Source organism: Carya illinoinensis, chromosome 8 (genome assembly GCF_018687715.1).
Source record: "Carya illinoinensis cultivar Pawnee chromosome 8, C.illinoinensisPawnee_v1, whole genome shotgun sequence".
NCBI classification, from domain to species: Eukaryota; Viridiplantae; Streptophyta; class Magnoliopsida; order Fagales; family Juglandaceae; genus Carya; species Carya illinoinensis.
Window position 1 is genome coordinate 10,344,299 of NC_056759.1, and position 23,202 is coordinate 10,367,500.

The 23,202-nt window shown below is 35.7% G+C and overlaps 3 protein-coding genes across 9 annotated transcripts in view; all 3 read right to left on the minus strand.

Annotated features, from left to right (window-relative positions):
- Positions 1 to 1,074: 1,074 nt before the first annotated feature.
- LOC122318603 lies at positions 1,075 to 5,172 on the minus strand. Its single transcript, XM_043136119.1, has 3 exons — positions 4,702 to 5,172; positions 2,410 to 3,901; positions 1,075 to 2,329 (listed from the first exon to the last, which is right to left on the minus strand). Exons 1-3 carry the CDS (start codon positions 4,991 to 4,993, stop codon positions 2,173 to 2,175), a joined length of 1,941 nt encoding a protein of 646 aa, XP_042992053.1. The 5' UTR covers positions 4,994 to 5,172; the 3' UTR covers positions 1,075 to 2,172.
- A 1,171-nt stretch (positions 5,173 to 6,343) lies between these two features.
- Positions 6,344 to 14,397, minus strand: LOC122318583 (probable sugar phosphate/phosphate translocator At3g17430). 7 transcript variants are annotated; one of them, XM_043136080.1, is made up of 12 exons: positions 14,236 to 14,397; positions 12,366 to 13,282; positions 12,125 to 12,232; positions 10,582 to 10,613; positions 10,455 to 10,505; positions 9,628 to 9,689; positions 9,484 to 9,535; positions 9,371 to 9,394; positions 7,745 to 8,010; positions 7,559 to 7,653; positions 6,892 to 7,116; positions 6,344 to 6,751 (listed from the first exon to the last, which is right to left on the minus strand). In XM_043136080.1, the coding sequence occupies exons 2-11, from the start codon at positions 12,447 to 12,449 to the stop codon at positions 6,928 to 6,930; spliced, it is 963 nt and encodes a 320-aa protein (XP_042992014.1). In that variant the 5' UTR covers positions 12,450 to 13,282; positions 14,236 to 14,397; the 3' UTR covers positions 6,344 to 6,751; positions 6,892 to 6,927. The 7 variants fall into 7 exon arrangements, with proteins under 7 accessions (XP_042992014.1, XP_042992012.1, XP_042992011.1 ...); XM_043136078.1 differs by having other exon boundaries at positions 9,274 to 9,535; positions 12,366 to 12,599; positions 13,143 to 13,282; positions 14,236 to 14,395; XM_043136077.1 differs by having other exon boundaries at positions 9,274 to 9,535; positions 12,366 to 12,646; positions 13,143 to 13,282; positions 14,236 to 14,395.
- LOC122318584 (pto-interacting protein 1-like) overlaps positions 10,737 to 23,202 on the minus strand; it is a 27,736-nt gene continuing 15,270 nt past the window's right edge. The window contains exon 9 of the mRNA XM_043136083.1: positions 10,737 to 10,787. The gene's annotated coding sequence lies outside the window, so the exon portion shown is untranslated. The remainder of the gene's footprint in view (positions 10,788 to 23,202) is intronic.

The following is a 23,202-nucleotide window of genomic DNA, read 5'->3' on the forward strand; positions in this document are numbered from 1 at the left end:
GGACCGAAATTGAAATGGCGAGAATTCTATCCAAAATAAAAGAGGAATGTTATATGAGTTTTGCTATGTACAAGCACGGTCGCGTATTAATCTGTGTATCAATATTGATTTATTCATATTTAAAATTTAAATTAATACTGTTTTCAATAAAATTTACTTTTTGACCAATCACATCATATTGGTGCATAGATTAGTGCATAATTGTACTTACAATTATATTTTTCCATATTATATAGTCGCTTTTATATATTTTTTGTACATTTTATTAATGTGATTGATTATATTATTTTTTTAATATATAACCAATTACATCAATAGAATGCGTAAAAAAGTATCTAAAAATGACTACACATAAAATTTTTTAAAATTAAGATGCCCCACATAGATTTTTCCATTTATAAAACTTTGCCCAGATTGTATAAATCATTTCTCAAAACAAAATAATAATAAAAAAAAAACAAAACAAAACACCACACAGACCTCCCACAATTAGAGCCGTGTGAACCATTCTGAATCGAAAAATATATTTTCTCAAATAAGTATATAAAGCATATACTTAATAAAATGTATGTAATACAATTTGATTTAAAAAATAAATTTTAAAATTTAAATTTTACAAATCCAATTTTACTATTTAAGTTATGTAAATATTATATTTTATCCATCGACTTGAAAAAAAAAAGTAACTCTTTTGAATTAGGTCGGTCCATAGATCTTAATTCAAGTCTAAGTCAACGTTTTTCTCATTTTCTCATTCTGTTCCAAAATACAGAGAAATAAATGGGCGTGCATGTATGTATAATAAGCATATATGCTTATATATATATATATATAATATTTCCTTTTTAGTTTTTCTTATAAAATATAGTCTACAATATTACACCTGAGGTCCTGAGTTACAGTCTCCATATAGTCCATACTGGGAGGAAGACAAACTATTCTCCCAAATCTGGGCTGTAATTATGGTTTAAAATAGGAGCTCGACAGAAAATCCGCAGCAAGAAAATAACTAAAATAGAATTTCAAGCATACCCATAAATCTTCAGTCATGGGAATAAGGCAACTCATTGCATGTGTTGAGCAAAACACAACATGAACAGGAACCGAAGAGGAAAAAGCATAACATTTCCAAAAAGATAGCACTAGTGTAAAAGAATACATTTTCAAATAGATTGCATCAGTGCTTCTTCCCAGATTCTCTCTCTGCAAAGAAATAATCGATACAATCAATTTCAAGGTAAAATACATATAGCTCCAGCTGTACTTTACTGCATTAAAACTGCAGTACCCTCCATGATCCAGAAATTGTAGACAAGTGCAAATATTCTGTCTGCATAAACAGTGCACCCTTCTCATACTTCTAAGATCAATACAACGAGTCACCATCCATGAAGAAACTCTGAATTGAGCATATCTTATATACTTTTTGATGATCTATGGGGTTGCTTCTATCTTTGTCTTCAGATTTTCCTCCAGTCGGTTAAGTGAACAACTAAACTCCTCCATGGTAACGAAATGGCCAGCTTCAACAGAAGTATCAGCATGTCTTCAATAGAACTTGTAGCATGGGCCCCTAAAATACAATAAATCGGCATAACCTGATCGCGCCGGCCATGCTCCAAAGATTGTACAGCCATGGCTATGAAACTTGCTTAAAATCTCATGTACTTAAACAAAAGCTTAAGACTCTTCCCTTGTGCCTTTCTAAGTACTTCACCTTTTAGAAACAAGGCCTAGAAAGGAGTATCTCTAATTAAGAATATATGGAAAGGACTTTGTAGCTCGGGTGAAAACCTTTATAAAAAAGAAAAAAAAAAAACGACTAGGTTGCAGAGAGCAACTTATAACCGCCAGGCTGCGGGAGATGTGCAATATTTTTAATGGGTGACCTTACCAAAAGCGAGTTTTCATTCTGTAGATGCCAGCTAGTTTTCAGCAAAGTAAACTTTGAAAGCATATAACCTAACCCTACACGACCCACAATCTAAAAGTTCCACCTACCATAATTTTTCAGATATTGTAGTTCTTTCAAGAGCGTGACCTGTGTTCCTCTAGTCATTAAGTCCAATTAAATAATGATAAACTTGCACCTGTAGCCATCATAACGACAGTTTTTGGATACCAAGACCGATTTTGATATAATCAAGCACCAGTTTCGACACCTATATCAGTTTAAGACTCTGCAAGAGCAATGGAAATTGGTTGCCATCCTGAGTGATGGGTAATAATCCATTTCTTCATGGAAACGACCATGTTCAATATCTGGAGTACATCACCCAAAGCAAGCTTTTCTAAGCATTCTTTCCTTAAAGTCAAAGCTGCTTCATATCTGCAGAAATAAAATAATTTGTCAGTTAGAATTACTAATCCAGGAAACAAAGTAGCAACAGAATTATTAAATTCCTCTACCTGCATTGAGAAGCCATCATTGCCAATCTGCCAGCTGAGGAAGCAAGAAACTTTTGTATACCATCCCATGTTTCTTTTGGGTACTGCATAGGATTACCACCAATAGGGTTCACACACTTCCATAATTTCTCATTTTTACCGACATACAACTGCAATGCACCTAGGTTCTGTTTCACTACCATATTTTGGTCGATTGCGCTATCTAAGGCCTTTTTTACATCAGCATTGCGATGTTTCAGATCTCCACAACGTATGCAGTCAGTTATATTCGCTTCAGTAGGCATAATCTTTTCAATTTTCAGGGTGTTTAAGGCAAGCAGGATTACACCAATAAGGCCTTGCACATACTCAGAAGGTGGTGAATGCCCTCGAGATCCCCAGCCACCATTACTAGCACCACCATTTATTGGAGGAGATGCTGGTGGTCGATATCCAGAACCACGGTGATACCTCTTGCTGATAGTATCAGAATGAAATGTCTGGCCACTCTGCAGGCCATGGCCCTTTTGTGGAACATTTATACGAGCTGGATATGGAGATTCAGTAGAGTTAGGCCAAAATTCTTCCCCACTTCGGTGTTGGCCATTAGGAGGATTTTGAGCATAGCCGAGTGATTCAGGGATACTTAGACTACCCATATCAGGCATACTTGTGTGTCGAGCTGAAATAAACCTAGGGCCATCAGGTCTAGTAGAAATTGGGCAAAAACCCTGACTATGAGAATTTACAAGATGGAGATTCTCTAGTCCAAAAGGAGGTTGCATATGGGGGTTGTTTGGCCTCAAAGGAAGAGAATATTGATTTTGTGAATTTCCTATGAAATTATTGCTATTACTCCCTGAAATGTCAGATCTGCCAGGAAACAAATCTGAAGTAGACCGACTTGAAGAGACTACAGGCTCAATGAAACCAAAGAATTCATGGGGGGCTTTCTTAAACTGGTTGGGTTCTGTATGTTCCGGTTGGTAAGGGTAATCATTGGTTTTACTCTCTTGAGTTGAAACTGGCATGCTTGAGGCCCATGACATGCTTGATTGATTTATGGTTTTTCGGCCATTTTTCCCCTTATTTTTGTTATCACCAACCCTTTCACTACTGGAAGGCCTTTGATTTCCAAAAGAAAGGTTTTCAGAATTGCTGTATATCATAGGTTGGCTTAATTGAATAGGTTCAGAAACTTGGTATTGAGATGTTTCAAGATTAGAGGTGTGATGACCATTAGCGAACTGTGATGATTCACCACTGGAAAGTGGGGGTCCTCCGGCAGAGAGGTTGGTCCAAAGCCACACAGTCTTCGCTGCAGCAATCAGGGGTGCGGATGCTTTTTGCGGCTGTGCTAGAAGTATATTATACCTCCTCATGCGCAGTTGATGGAGTGCATTAGAGAAATCTCTGTCTCCCGAAATTAGCATAAAGTTTGCAGGGGCAGGGTTGTCTACAGCCCAGAACAGCATATCGACTAATATCTTCTTGTCACTAGCATCTTTCACACCTGTAACATACCTTGATGTGTCAATGAGAACAACTACACATTCAAACATCATCACGATATTGCCTTCTAGTTCATTAAAGATGCTACTCGAGAAAGTGTATATATTTTCAACAGGTTTGCAAGAGTTGGAAGTGCGGTTAGGAAAACTTTCTAAAACAGTAATTGCACAGAGAATGAGTTACCGAAAGAAATAAAAAGGCTGTACGTAATTGATACCTACTAGTTAAAATTAGTTCTCACATAAATAATAATACATACTTGATCGTCTATGACTTCAACCTTCATTGAGCACAGCTAAAAAAAAACAAATTTCTTATAAATGTTATCCACAAAATAAAAAATCGTTGGAAAAAGTCCAAGATCATCGTCACGCCCGAACACAAAATCTCCGCTTTAATTTGCAAAACTAGGGTTATTCTTGGATGAATTGGATGTGCAGTAAGGAATCATCGATAAGACGATAATCTAACATAACATGAGATTTAAGGATCAACAAGTGGAGTTAAAAGCTAAATCAGTATACACATAGCTACATCAATCGATAACAAAGAGGCAGAAATGCTATAATTTTGCAAAATTGGCACCGAATAAACCAGGCGCGTGTTTGATTTTGAACTCAAACGGCAGAAATCAACCAAATTTTCACAACAAAAATTAGTCGAAAGAAATGAAAAGTCGATGCGACACCCGGAAAATCCAGATCGGAAATGATTTGAAGGACGACCATCCTCCACAATCAGAATCAGAAGGGGGGAAGAGGATACGCAACATATTTTAAGGTGGGGGAAGGAAAGGAGTACCGGCGGGGACGTGGTTGAGGGCGATGCCGGTGCTGGAGAGGGCTTGTTGGACAGATGCAGGGATCCGGTTGGTGTCGCCATAGGCAGAGATCGAGAGAGGACCACAGTAATTCATCTTGACGAGCGCGGAGCTGATGTTCTGGGCAATCGCGTGCGCGTCGCTGCCCTTGGGAACTTGGCAGTTCTCTATGTCCCACCACACCGACGTCTTGGCGCTGATGTACTGCGCCTCCGCCAACGCTGGGGACGACAGCGTTGAGCCGAGTCCGCCTCCGTTTACATCTCCGACCATTCTCAACACGGGTCAGGGAGCCACACACAAAATAGCATAAACCGCCTCTTCTTCTTCTTCCTCTTCTTGTCGTTTGTCAGCTCTCTCTCTTTCTGGGTCTCTGCAAACTAAACTGCTGTCTTTCACCTTGGAGGCGTGCCTGGTGTGGTGCGGGCAAAGTCAAAAGACTACATAGTCCATGGCCGGGGCCCATGCGAAAGACTCCACTTCTTCCGCTCATAATGTGTAAGAAAATTCTATTAACCGTACTATCGTTTCATTTACATTTCATGATATATTTATTATTATTAAATAATTATTTATTATATATATTTTAAAAAATTATATATATTTGTAAATAAAAAATTATTTATAATTTTAAAATGTGCGAATCCAATATATTCGTATTAATAAAAAAATGTGAGATTTGTACCTTCGATACCTATATTTAACATTAGATTAATAGAAAAAAAACACATGATAGAATTTAATTTATTTTAAATTTCTCTTATAAATTAAATTAAGATTGCAAATCATATTTTGACACATTATCTACAAATAAAATTTTATTGATTTGAAATGAATAATTTAAAATATAAAAAATGATTTAATTACAAAGAAATCTTATAAAAATAAATTTACAAACTGATGTGGTTTAAAGTAATAAATTAAATTATAAAACTACTTTTATGACAATGCTAGAGTGACTACCAAATGTGCACACTAGTACAAATAAGTTCTTTTTTTGTTTAATTATTTTTTAAACATCCTTAATCATTAAGAAAAAAATATAAATTTATTAATAATCAATTTCTTAACTATTAAGAAAAAAAAATTAAAATATATGATTGGGTATATTTAGTGGACATATTGATAGTCGTATTATTATTTTCTATAGAGAAATAAAATTAAAATAAAGATCTTCTACTATTTAATATTTAATACTGTTGGGTAAATAATGGTAACCCTTACCTTCTTCTAAAGAAACTATTATATTGTTAAAAATTGTAAATGCTAGACTAAATGGTAGTGCTTGTTTTAAGTGGCTGATTTATTCCATTCCAACATGGACCCTTTTTTTCAATTTTCCGTTTCCAATTTTTAGAATTATCTCTCTCTCTCTCTCTCTCTCTCTCTCTCTCTCTCTCTCTAATACCACATTGCATTTTCAGCTATATATATATATATATATATTTTTTTTTTTTATACATTTGAAAAAGAGAGGATTCGAACTTCAAACTTCTATTTTGGAGGCCGGAGATTATGCCAATCAAGTTACGGGCATTTTGACAATTTCAGCCATATTTTGAGTATAGACTATAGGACAGAAACTTCCACTCTTGGATCTCTTTTAAGGAAGGAGAAGTAAAGAGAGGAAAAATACAAGGATTGGCATCTTCATTGAAAGTGTCTAATAGGAGGAATGTTTGGAAGAGTCACTATCCTTGGTTAAAAAAATATGTAATTGTCACATGTTCATAGGAAGCTTCCTCCAACCCAATTCGGAAGTAAACTGTGTCCTTATACAAAATAGTATTCTCTAATCCATAATTGAAGTAAAGAATTATTCAGGAAAAAAAATATGGTCATTTTACCAATCTTCTCTTTGTCTCATTCATTTTTCCTCTTGATTTCCACATCCGAGGCAATAAATTTGGTTGACCAGGAAAGAAAATCCACATCCCACACGTTTGATCCTTCCCTTTTTCCTCCATGCCAAACAAGAAAAAGGAATCATTCTAGTTCACTCTTCATTTTCCTTCCGTCTTCATTTTTCTCCTATATGACATACACATACCAATAAACCAATCCTTGACTACTTGCTCAGACTGAGTCTTTACATTAAATCGTATAGCCTCCTATATAAATATGCTCCTTGAAAAAATTACATTTCCACAGTTAAATTTAAAAGTATATACCTTGATGGGCTACTTCTTGCTATTCTTCCTCTGCTTCTAAGATGTATGGCTACTAAGCTGGCTTCTCCCAAGATGCGACAGCCTCAAGGGAGGAATTAAAGTAGCTTCTTCGTCCACTTCTGAACCGGGAATAGAAGCATTCCATCCAATCCTTCCACCGTTGTTGTTGTTTACATCGTCATTGGGGACGTATACATCAGATTCTTTCCTCTCCATCTTAAACTCCTGCAAAGTTTGGAAACAATACGAACATAATAAGATCATTATTTAGCATACTATAAGCAATTATTCCAGAACTGGCACAAGAGAATTACATCTTCCTTAGATTATTTTCAAGTCTTTCTTAGTGGTCTTTCCTAGTTTGTATCAAAACATAAAATAACTGCAGTTCCACAACTTTAACTGCCTCTTTCAATGGAACTTCCCGACATAAAAGCAGTTCAATCAAATAGCCACAGATCCAAAGTGGACGCTAAATTGGAGGTAGGTAGCTTAAGATTAAGTGCTAATAATAACCTTCATAACATTGAAGAATGCATAAGATCGAAAGGTTACTCGTAACGACAGAAATCAAATTTTTGGATGTTGGGGAATGCTTTTTGAAAATCGAGAGAAAGTTATCAACTAAAAAAAAATATTATGAGAGTAGCACAGAATAAATATTAACCTTTACTGCTCTATCTGGGAGACTTTCAGGAGGAAATTGAGATGCACGAGAATCTCTGACCTTCAAGTAATTATAAATGATGACACCACAGAGAGCTGCAGAAAGATGGAATTAGTTTTGTAGTTGTCAATTTAAGCCCCAGCTAGATAGTTTTAAAGTTGAAACTAATTACAGAACAAAATATACCTATCGCATAACCAATTATATTGAGACTAGTGATCATAGACTCGGGAAATAGAGCAGTTGAAAGGGCAATGAGTATCCAGTCTTTCAATACTCCTGCAACACGGATGGTTACAGCTCCAGTTCTACCAATTACTAAGAAAATTGAGAAGTTCAAAGCTAGAGCACAAAGTGCGTTTGAGAAGAATATCCAAGAGTTGAACTGAATCTGTGAAACTTCCATTACAGGCTTCTCCAGAAAATACCAAGGAACAAACAAAAAGATAAAGCTGCACATGATAGTGGGTGAGGATGAGCAATTTATCCAAAAAGCATAAAGACACTATTTTACCTACATATCGCAAATCAATTAACTTATCAGGAATCATATCCACAGTAATTTCAGCTCTATTTTCTGATCCTGCCAATAATATTACTCCATATAATGTAGTTGCTTGAGTTGGCTTTCATCTAAGTTCGAATAAAAAATATGCAGACCAAAGAAAAATGCAAAATGCGTGAGGAGAACAAAATTTATGGCGTTGTCCCAAAAAATGTTGAATCATGTTGTTCTCAATAAAGTAGTGAAGTCTTAGATGGTAAGTGGAAGAGATCAAGACCATATAAGATAAAACACTATCAATAAACAATTAAAAAATGTTAAAAAAAAAGGTAATAAAAATGAAAGAACAGAAAATCCAATAACAATTCAGCATAATAACTATTTCTGGACCGGCAAATACACAGATTCAAATAAGTGATATAAGATGAACAAAAAATAGGAGGGCCAAGAATGAGAAAAAAGCAGTTAGGGGGTGTGGGATTGCCATGATGTAATAAAGATTAAGGGAGAAGAACACTTTTTACTATCTAATTATTAGGAGTTTTGCACTTTGCACCCAAACTACCAAAACTGGCACACTGCGCCCTCCAACTACCAAAACTTACACATGGCACCCTCATTTAAACTTGACAATTAAGATGGATGAGATATATGTGACATGGCATAAATATACTAGTTGTATCTTAATGGAGGGGGAAAAGTGTCAGTTCTTGGAAGTTTGAGTGTAATGTGTCAGGTTTGGTAGTTTGGGTTCAAAGTGCAAAATTCCTAATAGCTAGAGGGTGCAAACTGTATTTCTCCTGAAGATTAATGAATATCATTTTTGACTAAAATGAATTGCAAAAAAAAAAAAAATAATAATAATAATAATAATAATGAATCCCCCAATTAGTTAATGTTTAAGGCCTAAAAGGGTTTGAGTTATTTATGGATCAGAACCACCTAATAAGCACCATTCATGATTGAATTAAAAGGATAAACTAAAAAATATAACTATTATTTAAAGTTCGAGATATGTGAGAATAGAGGTACAAGCCCCAAATAGACAAGTCTCGCACAAGCCTTTGTAAAAAAGTGGACCCCAACTTAAAAAGTGTTAAAAAAAAAAAACTATTCTTTATTAGTGGGATCTATTTATTTTTACCAAGGGCTTGCACAGGGCTAGTCTATTGGGGGCTTATACCTAGCATTACTCATGAGAATAAGATACCTGCAAGGTGCTATGTAATATAAGCTGGTGATAGGATTTAGAGTTAAGCCCTTTTTTTGAAGAAGAACTTGTGTTAAGACAAGCCTGAGAGCCTCACCAAACATGCCCATGATTTGATAAGCTGTACCCAGCACATTAAAATGAATTTCCCCATATGAAGAAACGACAACTCCAACACTGACCAGCACCATGTTCAAGAACACATCAAACCTTAATTTGTCAATGCCACAGACAACTGCTGTGAGGAATGTTGCCACTGGCACTGTCAAATAAAAATTGTAAGCAGTGTTTAGCCATTTAGTAGTTTCCCAAGGCAAACCAATATATATACAAACCCACAAAATAATAACATACTCAGGGCTTTAAGCATCTGGATGAAGGCCACAGAAATGTACAGATAAGCAGTGTTGCCGAACCTGTAAAGACACAGAAAATGCATCAATGACTAGGAATACATAAACTAACATGTGAAAACCCATGTGAAATACATGCCATTGTGAATATGGAAATCACACGTTACAGATTCATAGCATTGCTAATTTTGATAAATCTACATAATGACGCAATAGGATGTGTGAAAATCACGAAAACATTAAGGGATCAAAGTAATAAAATAACTGCTAAAAACCTAACAGGAATGCATCTAACATGCCTACTAGCAACCATAATCAATTATCTTCATGTTAGAAAAAAATATATGTTGATAATTAAGATGTTCGGCCCAATTAACATGGAATATGGATATCAGTAACAGCATGATGAAAGATACGTTTCTCATCCCACAATATCTCAAAAGTGATGGGATCATTTCCACAACTGAAATCAACTCACTAAGCCTTACTCCCAAATAGATTGGAGTTAATGAAAGTGAATTCAAAGATTTTGAAATCTACATACTAAAACTGAGGAGTGCCAATATGATATGAGCCTTTATGCATATGGATACAAATACTCAAATGAAGCACCATAAACAACAATGTTTGCAGTACAGGAGAAAAAGGTAGCAACATTCATGGTTGGGACCGGCTTAAATTAGTTTTTAACTTCAAAGTTACAACTAGAACAACAGCAAACCTGTAACAACCCAAAGAAACCTCAAGCCAAATCTAGGCTTTACCGAAGATGGAACGCAATGACTGGGTTCGAATCAGGATTCTAATCATACAATATAAATTACTTACCATAAACTAGATGCAAAGAAAGCACTTATAGGAACGACAAATGTTGCATATCTGCAGAGCCAAGATGATCATTAAAGAGCATGAAGTTTTGATAATACAAATTCAAAAGCGAATGTAACAAGCTTACATTTTGAATGTCATTTGAATAGGCGAAACAACCTGCACCAATTAGGCACCAATTAAAAATACTAAACTGTTTGGCCAACACAAAGTAGTATACAGGACAGAAAAGAACAAGGAGAGAGAGAGAGAGAGAGAGAGAGAGAGAGAGAGAGAGAGAGAGAGAGAGAGAGAGAGAGAGAGAGAGAGAGAGAGAGAGAGAGAGAGAGAGAAGATGATACAAACATTTCAGAAAGTTGGAAAAGAAACTTTTCATATTCATTTTATCTACTCACAGACCCTCGATAAATTTATATCTTTTAGGTGGTGCCAGATTTCCATTTTTCATGTCTTCTCACGTCTAAAGCAAACTCTACCTATAATCTCATACCAATTTAAAAACTTAAGGGAAGAGAAGAAAAAAGTTAAAGAAAAAAAGTTCTAGAAAGAAACAACAGCATAAGCCAGCACTAAAGCCAACTTGACTCAACTAACGGTTGATCCCATCTAATTGGGGTAAAAAACATGTTTTTAGATTTAGTTTACGAAATCGTTCTTGCATTGAAGCCAGCTCATTGTTAAAAACAAGAACTTGTACAGGTATTGTCCTTTTTTATGCAAGACTTTTAATCTAAGAATTAAGGGTTGAGAAGTTGTCATTGTAGGCATTCATGAGATGAACATTGAATTCCAGTGCAGTACAATGGTAATGAAAGCAAGAAAGTACATACTACATTCTTGATCACATGCATTGAAGGTAGAGTTGTTCTGTGATTCTTATATCCACTAGCCTACTTGTGGTCATGGTGAGTCTATCACACATAGGAAGAATAAACATAAGGGATGGTGTATATTCTCAAACTTTATCAGATTTGAGCAGGGTGACAGGACTAGGATTGGGTTTTGGCATGACATTTGGTGCGGCAATAAGACATTGAAGGTTCTTTCCCATGGTTGTTTAGAATTTCTTGATACTTTCCCCTTCTGCGGGTGGGCAAAATCCACCCAATAGAGTCAAGTCGCACCTCTACTCATGTCAAAAGTTTGAAAACTGTGAGAAGACAGTGGGAGCATTAAAATCCCTAGTGTTAAAAATGCTTCATGTATGGATGACGACTCAGAGTAACAGTGGCCTCCCTAGTTATATTGACTCCATGTCTTTTTCTATGATATCTCCCTATTTGGATGCTCTCTCTTAAATACGCCCTGTCTAATTGGGTGGCACCTCTATGCACTCTTAACAAACTCGACCAACTTATCAAAAAACACTTCACCAAATTTTCTTTCGTTTCTCTGTATATTAACTTCAAATATCTTCATAATCATGGAAAAAAAATGATAAACTTACAACCCTTTTACAACTCTATTTCAAATGGAGTGTAATTATGTAAATTTGAAATATTTGTTAATGAAATAGCAAAATTGTATTAGCTGATTATAAAATGAGTTGTAAAAAAATTATAAAAGAGTAGTCATTGTATCATCACCCAAGAAAAATACGGCTGATAGTAGCAATCCCTGAGAAGAGAAGATCCAAGAAAGGGAAGGCTTCACAAGTTTGAACATCATACCTTGAAAACACGGATGAGAAAGAATGCAACAGCGCCAGAAAATCCCATATGAATCATAGTGAGGGTTATTGGATATGGAAAATTGAAGTACTTTGTCGAGAGGACCCACTGCATGAATGAAAGGAAGTTAATGTTCATTACTTTAATCTAGCAGGTGGAAAATCAGAATCAAATTATAAAACAAAACAAGAGATGAAAAACAACTCTGGATAGTGTGAGAGATATAATGAGAATGCTTTACCTTGTTGTACAAAATAACCCCTGATGAAAGCAAGATGTAAACTAGAAGGTAAATATAGGTCAACAAATGCTGCCTGCTGATCATCGTGGCCGGAATGAGAGTCCCACAAAAACCCTTCAACAAATAACTCCTGCTCGGCTAGCAGCATAAAAAACACAAGCTTTCCTAACAAAAAAATTAGGCTATGCAACACATGCCAGATCGTTGTAAATATCCCTTTTAAGCAAGGTTCCCCTGTTCACCAACATTTGCCAACACTCCCATTGAAAAAAATCTTATCACTGAGATTTCAACGTCAACATCACCAAAAACGACAAAAGAATGACATGAGTGATCATTATATCGTACAGTCCAGCATAGAAGGCAACCGCAAAACAAGTTCTTAAATTCATCAAAAGAGGGCAAGTTCTGCAAAATAATTCTTCAGAAATTTATTCAAAGCAACCGAGCATCTCGGTTGGTATATGACTAGCAAGACATTTCTAAACATTACATTTATGTTGCTTTCGCAAACCATATCTCAACTAAATTACTAAACGACGACACAGATCCAAATGGATGTTAACCCCATTATCTTCGACATGGAAAAACTGGAACACAGGAAAGAAACAAAAAGGCTTACACCCTCTATAGGCTGAACCATAATGAATGTTGATAGATGTACTAAAGATCCCTGTTTTTTTTTTTTTTTTTGGCAGGGACAAACAACTCCATTTATTTCAAAATTGAAGGCAAGAAAATAGATCCCAACAGAAACTTCTGCACAAGTTTACTCACACAGTCACAACTGCGAAGCTGATTTGAAAGAGAAAATGGCGGAGTTCGCCAAGAGTCCAAGAGGAGACTGAAGAACCTACAGACTGAGTTTGAGAATCATCTGGCCGTGACTTTTACAAATTCAACTCCAAGTCTCGAATCTGATTGTTATGATTAATTTATCAAAATTGAATAAGGATTCATAGTCTTATTTTAGTTTAATTAAAAAAAGAAAATTCTTATACATTCGCTCAACGTGCAAATCTTTACAACTTCGTATTCGCTATTTTTTTTTTCAAACATTTATATACACTATTGATCACTATTTTAATATATCTATATATATATATATATATAACATAAAAAACAAAATAAAATCATGGTCGACTGTTTTATTTCTCAATGAGCTGTTAGGCGCGTAAATAAATTATATAAAAGTAAATTTACGGACTGACATAATTTTATATTATCTGTTAGATTTATTTTATAATAAAAAAATAAATTACAATCTGATAATTTTTATATAATCCTTTTGATTAAAGTATTTTTCTTTCTTAATTTATTGAAGGATTTTTATAATCTTATGATAACGTAGAGCACATGTGACATGTGTTGATCATATAAACGAGTATGGTTTTTTATGAAACATTAAGAGAACATACAATTGAACTACAAATCAATTAAGAGATGGTCTCATCTCATTTAAATGTAATAATTTCTTATATTTCATATATATATATATATATAATATGTGTGTGTATATGTGCATGAAAATATAGATTATAATATAAATAATCTATTTTCGTAGTAAAGAAATAAATCATGTATATTATATTATACGTAAAAAAAAATTATCATAAAGTCATCTATAATGTATATTATAAAAGATCTATATATAAAAAATATACTTAAAATAATAAATTAATTAAACAGTTATTGAAGAAATTCAAACTCGTTTAAGAAATAATTAAAATAAATAAAATATTGATTATGAACATGAATTTTGCATAACAAAAAAGAGATTGCGTTATAGTAAATAAGCGAAGGAAAATGCAAGTGAGAGGGCTGCTGTCATGGAGATAGATTCAGAGAAGCAGAGCAACGTGGAAGAAACCTGATTAAAGCAGATGTTGCTGAAGCTTGTTCTCTACGAATGGCTATGGAATTATGCACTGAGATGGGTTTCTCTCTGATTGTATTTGAGGGACTCAGGGAGATGCTAAGAATATCACAGTTTAGCCAAGTTTGCTTTATCACGCGAATGTGAAAGTGTTTGGACGGAGGATGTTCAATTGTCTATTATGTGTTATTATGACTGATCAAGTATTTGATGTTAACTAATCAATGATGAAAGCTATGCAGATTTTGTTTTTTAAAAAAAATATCTCAGACCACGTATAATTGTTAAAACAACTTTATTCCAACTATTATCTCATAATTAAACGTGTTACGTCACTTTTATATATTTTTTATATATTTTATTAATATAATTAGTTAAAATAATTATTTTATATAAAAAAGATATGAGATAGCAAATCACATTAATAGATTGTACAAAAAATACGTAAAAATAATTATACATAAAGTTTTTGTAATAAAACACACTACTCACCATTAGTTTTACCATTGTCTTCTCACCTTCTAATCATGTGATATTAAATTATTAGAGACTATTTATTATATTAGAAAAGCTTAGGATCAAATAGGTATAAAAATTATTTTTATACCAGCCAATAATAACGTGCCACGTAGATACTTTAAGAAAATCCAAAAAGGAACCACATACACCCGATCCCCATATCTTTATCCTCAAAATCTCTCCTCCTCCCCCATCCCTCTGTTACTTCGATTCTCCCAACCGTGTTAGAAGCCACCCTCTTTCTCTCCATTGAGGCAGTGATCCCACGCCACAAAATCAATTCTAGGTTTGAATCACTTTTGGGATTTCAGGGAACGTCATTCCTGCTCCCACGACGAACAAAAGGAACGTTGTTCATAGTTTCTAAAGAAGAAAGTGCTTCTATACCAATGATACAACTACAACAGAGAATTGTTCAAAAAAAAAAAAAAAAAAAAACCTACAATAGAGAAAATATTAAAAGGAGAAAAAGAAAGTGTCATTTGCTATGGAGGAAACTCAACCGCAGAGACCTCCAAAAATCAAATGCCAAGAAATATCACATATGCAGTGATTCACACGTACACCAAACAAACACAAATGCCATATGCTCTCACTTCTTCGCCTCTCTCTCCTCTATCTCTCTCTTTGCTTGCAAAATGTGATAATCCGTTCATTTTTTTTTCTTTAATTACGAGTCTCATTCTACGTGTCGTACCTGAATAGTGTGTTTTAAAAAGATATCTAGTAAATTTCAAAACAAGATAGATATTTTAAAATTTACAAATATTTTCAATATTCTGAAAATATTTATATGTGATATTTCTAGTGTTATAGGAATAAACTTGTTTTTAAATAACACAATTATAATATTTTGATGAGCTCTAAAAATATTATAATTGTAGATACTTATTTAAATTAAATATTTTAGTCATTTAAAAATATTACGAGATTTAACTTTACGAGATTTAACTTCATCATTTTAAATAATGATGAAGGAATATTATTTTATAAACTTTAGTTTATAAAATAATATTTTATCTTAATTCCTCTCACTTAAGTGTTTTTAAATCAGTTTTTAAACTCACTGTTAGATCGTTTTGAAGATTCCGAAATAAATGACTTGGATTAAATACCCAAGCGCCTCTATTTTTCTCCTCACTTTTCTCTTTTCGCTTTCTCTCTCCTCTACCTCTCTCCAGCCCAATGCCTTTCTTCCTCACCTTCACCGTTCAGTTCCTCCTCCCAGCTGGCGCCACCATAGTCGCCGTACTCCATCTCCACCACCGGCAGCTTCCTCTCCCATCGGCAAGTTCAACCACACCGGTGGTGAGACCCACGACAATTCCCTTCTACTGCTAGTGCTGCTGTATACGGCCAAAATGGCCAACGAACACCACCAATGACTTCACCACCTCATGGGCTTCCTCTCCATAGTTTTATTTCCCTCTGCCTCTCTCTTTCTCCGTTTGGTCACTACACCCACATATATTCGGTTGCACCACTGTGCACGGCTACCCATGGCATCTTACCACCACCACCATCATATTCCTCTCATCACCATTGCCTTCCCCAACCATTTTCATGCCCAACCGAGCTACACACAACCCTCATTCTCTCACACTCTCTAATGGCTTATCCTCCACTTCAAGGTCCAATCCACCGCAGTGAGCCACTGCCCAGCCACCACCTTGCTACCACAGCTCCACCACACCTCCTTTAAGCTCCTCCATGCCCAGCCAAGCTCCTCTAGCTCTCCCTCTCCATTTCCATGCTTATAGACCAACGGCCTAAATCTCCTCCATGGACCATCATGCCTCCTATGTGTGCCACCTCGGCACCGCCATGAGGTCACCACTCTAGGACCATGACCAAACCCTTCCCTGCTCACATTCACCCTCGTAGCCACTTTAAGTAGCCCAAACAGCCACTATACGGGATTTAACCGCCATGTACGACACTTTTGACACCTTTTGATGTACTGGACAACGAGTAACGCATGGGTTATTCTGTCGATGATATAACCCCTATCTCTCGTTATTTATGTAAATATTAGTTGGTTGGTTAGACTGTAAACTGTGTAGTTAGTAATTGTGAAGTTTGTTGCATAGTTGTGAAGTGTTGGGCTTGACTGTGTAGTGTGCCGTGAAGTATGGGTGTGAGGTGTGCCGTAGTTGTGATGCGGCATACTGTTGTGTAGGGAGTACACGTGGCGTGTGCTCCGTGTCATGTAGCAACGCACCGTGTAATGTGAGTTGTGATAACAAATGATATAGCGAAGGGAGTACACATGGTGTGTACTCCATGTTGTGTAGCAATGCATCGTATGACATGCATCGTAGTGATGGGTGGCGTAGTGTGAATGGAAGGGAGTACACGTGAAGTGTACTTTGTGCTATGTCATGATACATCAAACGGCGTGTCAAGAAGGGTGGTTGCATAGTTGAGGAGCGTAGGATGTACTGTGTAGCATTGGGAACTGTGTAACAGTATCCCGAAATAGCTGTGACAAGACTTGTAGTCCAAGGTGACGGGTGTTACCTTGTGGTTGACTTATAGCTGAGAATATGTGTGAAGTGGTGGAAAATTATCAGAGAGTGCATTGGAAGCATGACGGGATTCGTGCTATAACTCGGGATGTGTCTCGAGTTATGTGATGTGACAGAAGTGCATTTGTGAATGCAGTCCTCTCCTATCAAGTATTGGGATGAACTTATATAGGGCAGGAAAGTAGGAAGAATCCTATCGACCGGGTCTGAGCAAGTCGGTATTAGAGTATGGAATAAGATACATGTGATAAAAGGGATAAGATACATGTACCTCTTGCGAGACACGTGTACTGGACATGTTTACCATATGTAATGGATAATCTGTCCTCAACATGGTTACACTATGTTTTAGCCTTAGAGTTGGCTTTAAGCCGTGTGGCTTGTATGGATGGGAATGAGGATTGAGTATGGGCTAGGATGCATGAAGATAGTGATGAGTATATAGTCTAAGGTTGGAACACATGACTCTGTCGGTTGGAATCATGAGTCGGAATGTGGAAATAAAAGAATGAGACGGAGGTCTCAATGTCTTAACCCTAAGGTGAATCTCAGAGGTTCACTTTAAGGAATAAGACTCCAAAGGTTTTAGCATAGTAAATGACACATAAGAACCCAAAGATGGATAGAGAGTGTTTCAAGTGAGGCATAGTTCTATTTTTAGTATAGTTGCTTATGCATTGATAGATGATGACGAAAGGTTATGTGCATGCATGTAGGTTACCATCTGATACGCACACGAGTGGACTGCATGGAATGAGTATGGCATGAAGTCCAAGTAAGTATTGTGTTCATACTCTTCTAGAGTTTTCTTAAATAAAAGAAGACGAACACGAAAGCTTTTCTCTGAAATGAAAATGAAACTTTTTCTCCACGAGACATGCTTTACGAGAAAGAAAGCCAAGCATAAGTTTTCAAGTATAAGTATGTAACAGCCCTCATTGGCAATCCCTTTTCATGCACCCAAAGTATGTATGTATATTGATCGGTGCAAAACTGCAAGTGCACAGTATCGTAGTTTTATAATAAAGTGATAAGAAAAGATCATCATCAGGGAATGGTACCTTACTTTTCCTAAATACCAAAATTATACTAATCTCGATTTTATCTAGAGGAATCAATAAGATTTTTGTAGTTGCAATTTAAATTAAGATCAACTCAAGAGAAATACGCAAAAGAAATAAAACTGACGTTTGAAAATCAAATTAATGGAAAAGAAAACTTCTAGGAAATCGATTTCACCTAATTCTTCACTATGCTTTTCTCATTCAGCTAATTTAATTTAATTCTTTTTGTTCATTAGCAAATCTCTAATCCATCCAACAGCCTATTTCGATAGTCAATTGAAAATTATTCTTGTTCATCAATTCACACAAGAATATGCAAATTAATAAAGCAAGAAAGTAATAAGATCAATGATTTAATTACTACATAGGTTCATACAAGTCTTTCGATCTCTATACTTACCTATGCTGAAATATTCAAGATCTACCATATGATTCCCTCCTTCGATAGCAAATCACAAGATTAAATATCATCTAATCAATAGCCAGTTAATTAGAAGCAATAAACTTAGAATAAATCAAATAAACAAAGAGAGAATTACCTTAAATTAGCATAGACAATCAAGCATAGTTCGAAAATAGGTTACATCATTTTCCTAGAATGAATAAAATTTAGCTCATGCTAGAAATAAAATTCAACATAAATGAATTCACCATAATTGTTCTAAGAAGATTGGAAGAATATAAACACTGAAAAATACTCCTCGCAGCCGCAACTCGTCTTCAAAAACTCAAGGAAATGATTCAATATTTTTCTCTCATTTGTGCTCGTGTATGATTCCAACGTATATGCAATAATTGGAATTCCCTCTCTAAAACAGATGAATTGAATCCTTCTAACTGTCTTTTTCAGTCCCAAAAAGTGTTCTCCAGTCAAAAAGTACGGCCATAGAGTGAAAAATTCCTTTTATATCGTCTGACGGCAGAAGACCCTAGATCTGTCCAAATACGATGTTCGCTCAAGCGGGGTGTCGAGCGCACGTCGAGCGTTCGACTCTGCCTGATTTTGCTCGAGCGTCCTATCAAGCGCACATCGAGCGTTCGACTCTGCCTGATTTCGCTCGAGTGGCCAATGTCTCCGCTCGAGTGATCTTTATTTTTCAGCAACCCACTGGAGCTCCCCGTCAAGCGGCAGTCGAGCGTTTGAATCTGCTTGAATTCGCTCGAGCGGCCAAAAGCTTCTGCTCGAGCGAACTTGTAAAATCTGCAATACGAAATTTTTGCAAATCATCAAATACCCCCAAACTTACAACTTTGTTTGTCCTCAAACAAAAAGAAAAGCCAATGATAGTTTTGGCAATATCAACTCGACCCGAAAGAGAAGTATCATCACTCATCAAGCTTTTATGAATTTAGATTTCACCTCTAATATCTTACTCTTTTAACATCAAAGATAGCAAGAAAATCAATCAAAAATTTTGCAATTTGTCAAGCAAGAGTTAGGCGTTTACTTCAACCTAAAGCTAAGACCTTGAGTGTGTGTGTGATATAGTCAATTTAACCTCAAACTACCTGCAAATTCAGATAAAAGTAGAACAACCAAAATCAGAAGAATTCTCTTAAAACTTAACCCCATAAGTCCAATTTTCAGAAATCCTCTCCACTAATGTAGTCAATACCAAAATCAGAGATCAAAAGGTCTTTAATAAGGTTGTAATGATAGGCCACAGGATGAAGGTTAAGAAAGAATTGGATATGAAAAATTAAAGCAAACTGGAAAAATACTTAGTGAAAAGAACACTAAAAGAGATATCCACATGATTCAAATCATAGCTCTTTCTTGGCAATATGCTCATACTTGTGGCATTATTATTGCTGTAATTACTGATGCAATACCAACAATTCTCTTAACAAAGTCTGAGGTAATTCACACTCCGCTTAGCGACTTTTTTTTTTTTTTTTCAGTCACTTCCTTTCTTCTTCTTCTTCTTCTTTGATCAAACAGAGCAAACATAATACGGTTCATCATGAAACAAATTTTCTCTTTTAAATGTACTCTCCACCAAAGTATTTTCTCAAACTATCAAAGGTAGATTCATTGTTTTTCAGGCTTAGAGCGGGTATGGTTTATGTAGTTCAAAGAATAAGTAAAGGCTTATGAAGGCTCAAGGGGGTTGACTATGGAAACACACCATGTAATGATGGCATGATATTTAGGACGGCTGGGAAAGCTTTTTGGTTATGCCAAAGAAATGCCTAGATCATTTCTCTAATATTTGGTCTCAACTAGGATTTCGCCTCAGGGACCCATCAACGGATTCTAGAGCAAAGCAAAATCGAACTTCCCTCTTTCAATTAATTCAACTTCTTCTCTTCATAAACAAAATGGAATAAGAGAAAAATGACTATGTGCTCAATTATGTTTAAGGTCAAAGATTTAAACCAAAGTAACCACAAAAATCCACTTGATATAAAAGAAATTTTTAAAAATTTTTCTCAAAACCATCTTCAATCACAAATTTCAGAGTCATAGAGAATTCAATCTTACTCCAATGTATGCTTGGTAAGAGAATCAAAGAACCCATCAACAACCCAAGACTTAGAAAACAAGAGGATCAAATGACTATAGGAGTTTACACCCCAAACTTAAACTAAACAATGTCCTCATTGTAATGTAAAAGTAAAAAGGATTGAAGAAATAAAAGGAACTTCCCTGGTTTCATGATGAATCTTCTGTAGTTTAAAATTTTTTTCAGCTCTTTATTCATGCTAAATAAACCTGCATAAAAAACCAATTTATTAAAACTAAATAAATAAAGATGATAAAATAAATGAAAGAATGAAAGAAAGATCTATGGGTTGCCTCCCATAAGCGCTTGTTTTAAAGTCTACAGCCAGACTTTTTAATCATCATCAATTAGGATCTCCAAGAGGAATAAATGCATAGTTCCTCTCCACTTGTTCTCCATAGTAGTACTTCAATCTTTGATCATTAACTCTGAAAATATTCCCTGTCTTGTCCTTCAAATCTACTACTCCAAAAGAAAAAACCTCATGAATTGTATAAGGACATGTCCATCTTGATTTTAACTTTCCTCGGAAGAGTTTGAGTCGTGAATTGAAGAGTAAAACTTGTTGTCCTGGAGCAAACTCTCGCCTAAGAATCTGTTTGTCATGCCACTTCTTCATCCTTTCTTTATAGATCTTTACATTTTCATATGCATCATTCCGGCACTCTTCCATCTCATTCAATTGAAGAAGTCGCTTTTCACCTGCTGCCTTCAAATCAAAGTTAAACTTTTTTACAGCCCAATAAGCTCTATGCTCCAACTCCACAGGAAGATGACATGTCTTTCCAAACACTAATCGGTATGGAGACATCCTGATAGGTGTTTTAAAGGCTGTACGGTATGCCCACAAAGCATCATCAAGCTTCTTCGCCCAATCATTTCTATTGGTTTTGACCGTCTTTTCAAGGATGTTCTTGATTTCTCTATTTGAAATTTCAGCTTGGCCATTAGTTTGAGGATGGTAAGCAAGTGCTATCTTGTGCTTTACACCATATTTAGAAAGAAGATTTACAAACAACTTGTTGCAAAAGTGAGTCCCTTCATCATTAATAATAGCTCGTGGAGTGCCAAATCTTGTGAATATATTCTTGTGCAGAAATTTGAGCACTACCTTTACATCATTTGTTGTTGTAGCAATTGCTTCCACCCATTTTGACACATAGTCAACTGCTAATAAGATATAAGCAAAACCAAAAGAATGAGGAAAAGGCCCCATAAAATCTATTCCTCAAACATCAAACAACTCAACTTCTAAGATACCTTTCAGTGGTAACTCATGACGCCTTGAAATATTTCCCATACGTTGGCACCGGTCACAAGTTTTTACCAAAGTGTAACTATCACGAAAAATAGAAGGCCAAAAGAACCCACTTTGAAGTACCTTAGCTGCTGTACGGGTGGCTCCAAAGTGTCCTCCATATGATGATGAATGGCAATGATGGAGGATATCTTGCATCTCTTCTTCTAGCACACATCTTCTAATGATTTGATCAGGGCATCTTTTGAACAATAAAGGCTCATCCCAAAGATAATAATTCACATCATGCAAGAACTTCTTACGTTGATGGTACGTAAGATCAGGTGGTAAAACTTTACAAGCTAGGTAGTTAACAATATCAGTATACCACGGAAGCTTGATCTCACATGCAAACAACTGCTCATCAGGGAATGCTTCTTGGACTACTGACTCTGGTCTTTCTTCCTCTTGCTTTAACCGAGAGATATGGTCAGCCACTAAATTCTCACTTCCTTTCTTGTCTCGAATCTCCAAATCAAATTCTTGAAGAAGTAGGATCCAACGAATTAGCCTAAGCTTAGCATCCTTCTTGCCAAACAAATAGCGAAGTGCTGCATGATCAGCGAACACTATCATCTTTGTACCAATGAGGTAGGACCGAAATTTGTCACAAGCAAACACCACAGCAAGCATCTCCTTCTCAGTTGTCGTATAATTCAATTGAGCTTCATTCAATGTCCGGCTTGCATAATAGATGGCTCTAAACAGCTTGTCTCGCCTTTGCCCCCAACACTGCTCCAATTGCAAAGTCACTTGCATCGCACATAACTTCAAAAGGTTGACTCCAATCAGGCACAGTCACAATTGGTGCTGAAATTAGTTTCTCTTTAAGTGCATTAAAGGCTTGCAAACAAACAACATCAAAGTCAAATGCAGAATTTTTCTCAAGAAAATTACATAAAGGTTTAGAGAGTTTAGAAAAATCCTTGATAAATCTTCTATAAAATCCCGCATGTCCTAGAAAATTTCTGATTCCCTTCACATTCTTTGGAGGTGATAGTTTCTCTATGGTTGCAATTTTGGCTCGATCCACCTCAATTCCTTTA

Coding starts and splice junctions, on each gene's coding strand:
- LOC122318603 (XM_043136119.1), bottom strand. CDS start 4,993: ATGGTCGGAGATGTAAACGGAGGCGGACTCGGCTCAACGCTGTCGTCC. Junction 3,902..4,701: donor CCTCAACCACGTCCCCGCCG/GTACTCCTTTCC, acceptor GGTATGTTACAG/GTGTGAAAGATGCTAGTGAC. Junction 2,330..2,409: donor ATGATGGCTTCTCAATGCAG/GTAGAGGAATTT, acceptor TTATTTCTGCAG/ATATGAAGCAGCTTTGACTT.
- LOC122318583 (XM_043136079.1), bottom strand. CDS start 12,449: ATGATCAGCAGGCAGCATTTGTTGACCTATATTTACCTTCTAGTTTAC. Junction 12,233..12,365: donor GGGTTATTTTGTACAACAAG/GTAAAGCATTCT, acceptor TCATTCATGCAG/TGGGTCCTCTCGACAAAGTA. Junction 7,117..7,558: donor TCCCAGATAGAGCAGTAAAG/GTTAATATTTAT, acceptor CAAACTTTGCAG/GAGTTTAAGATGGAGAGGAA.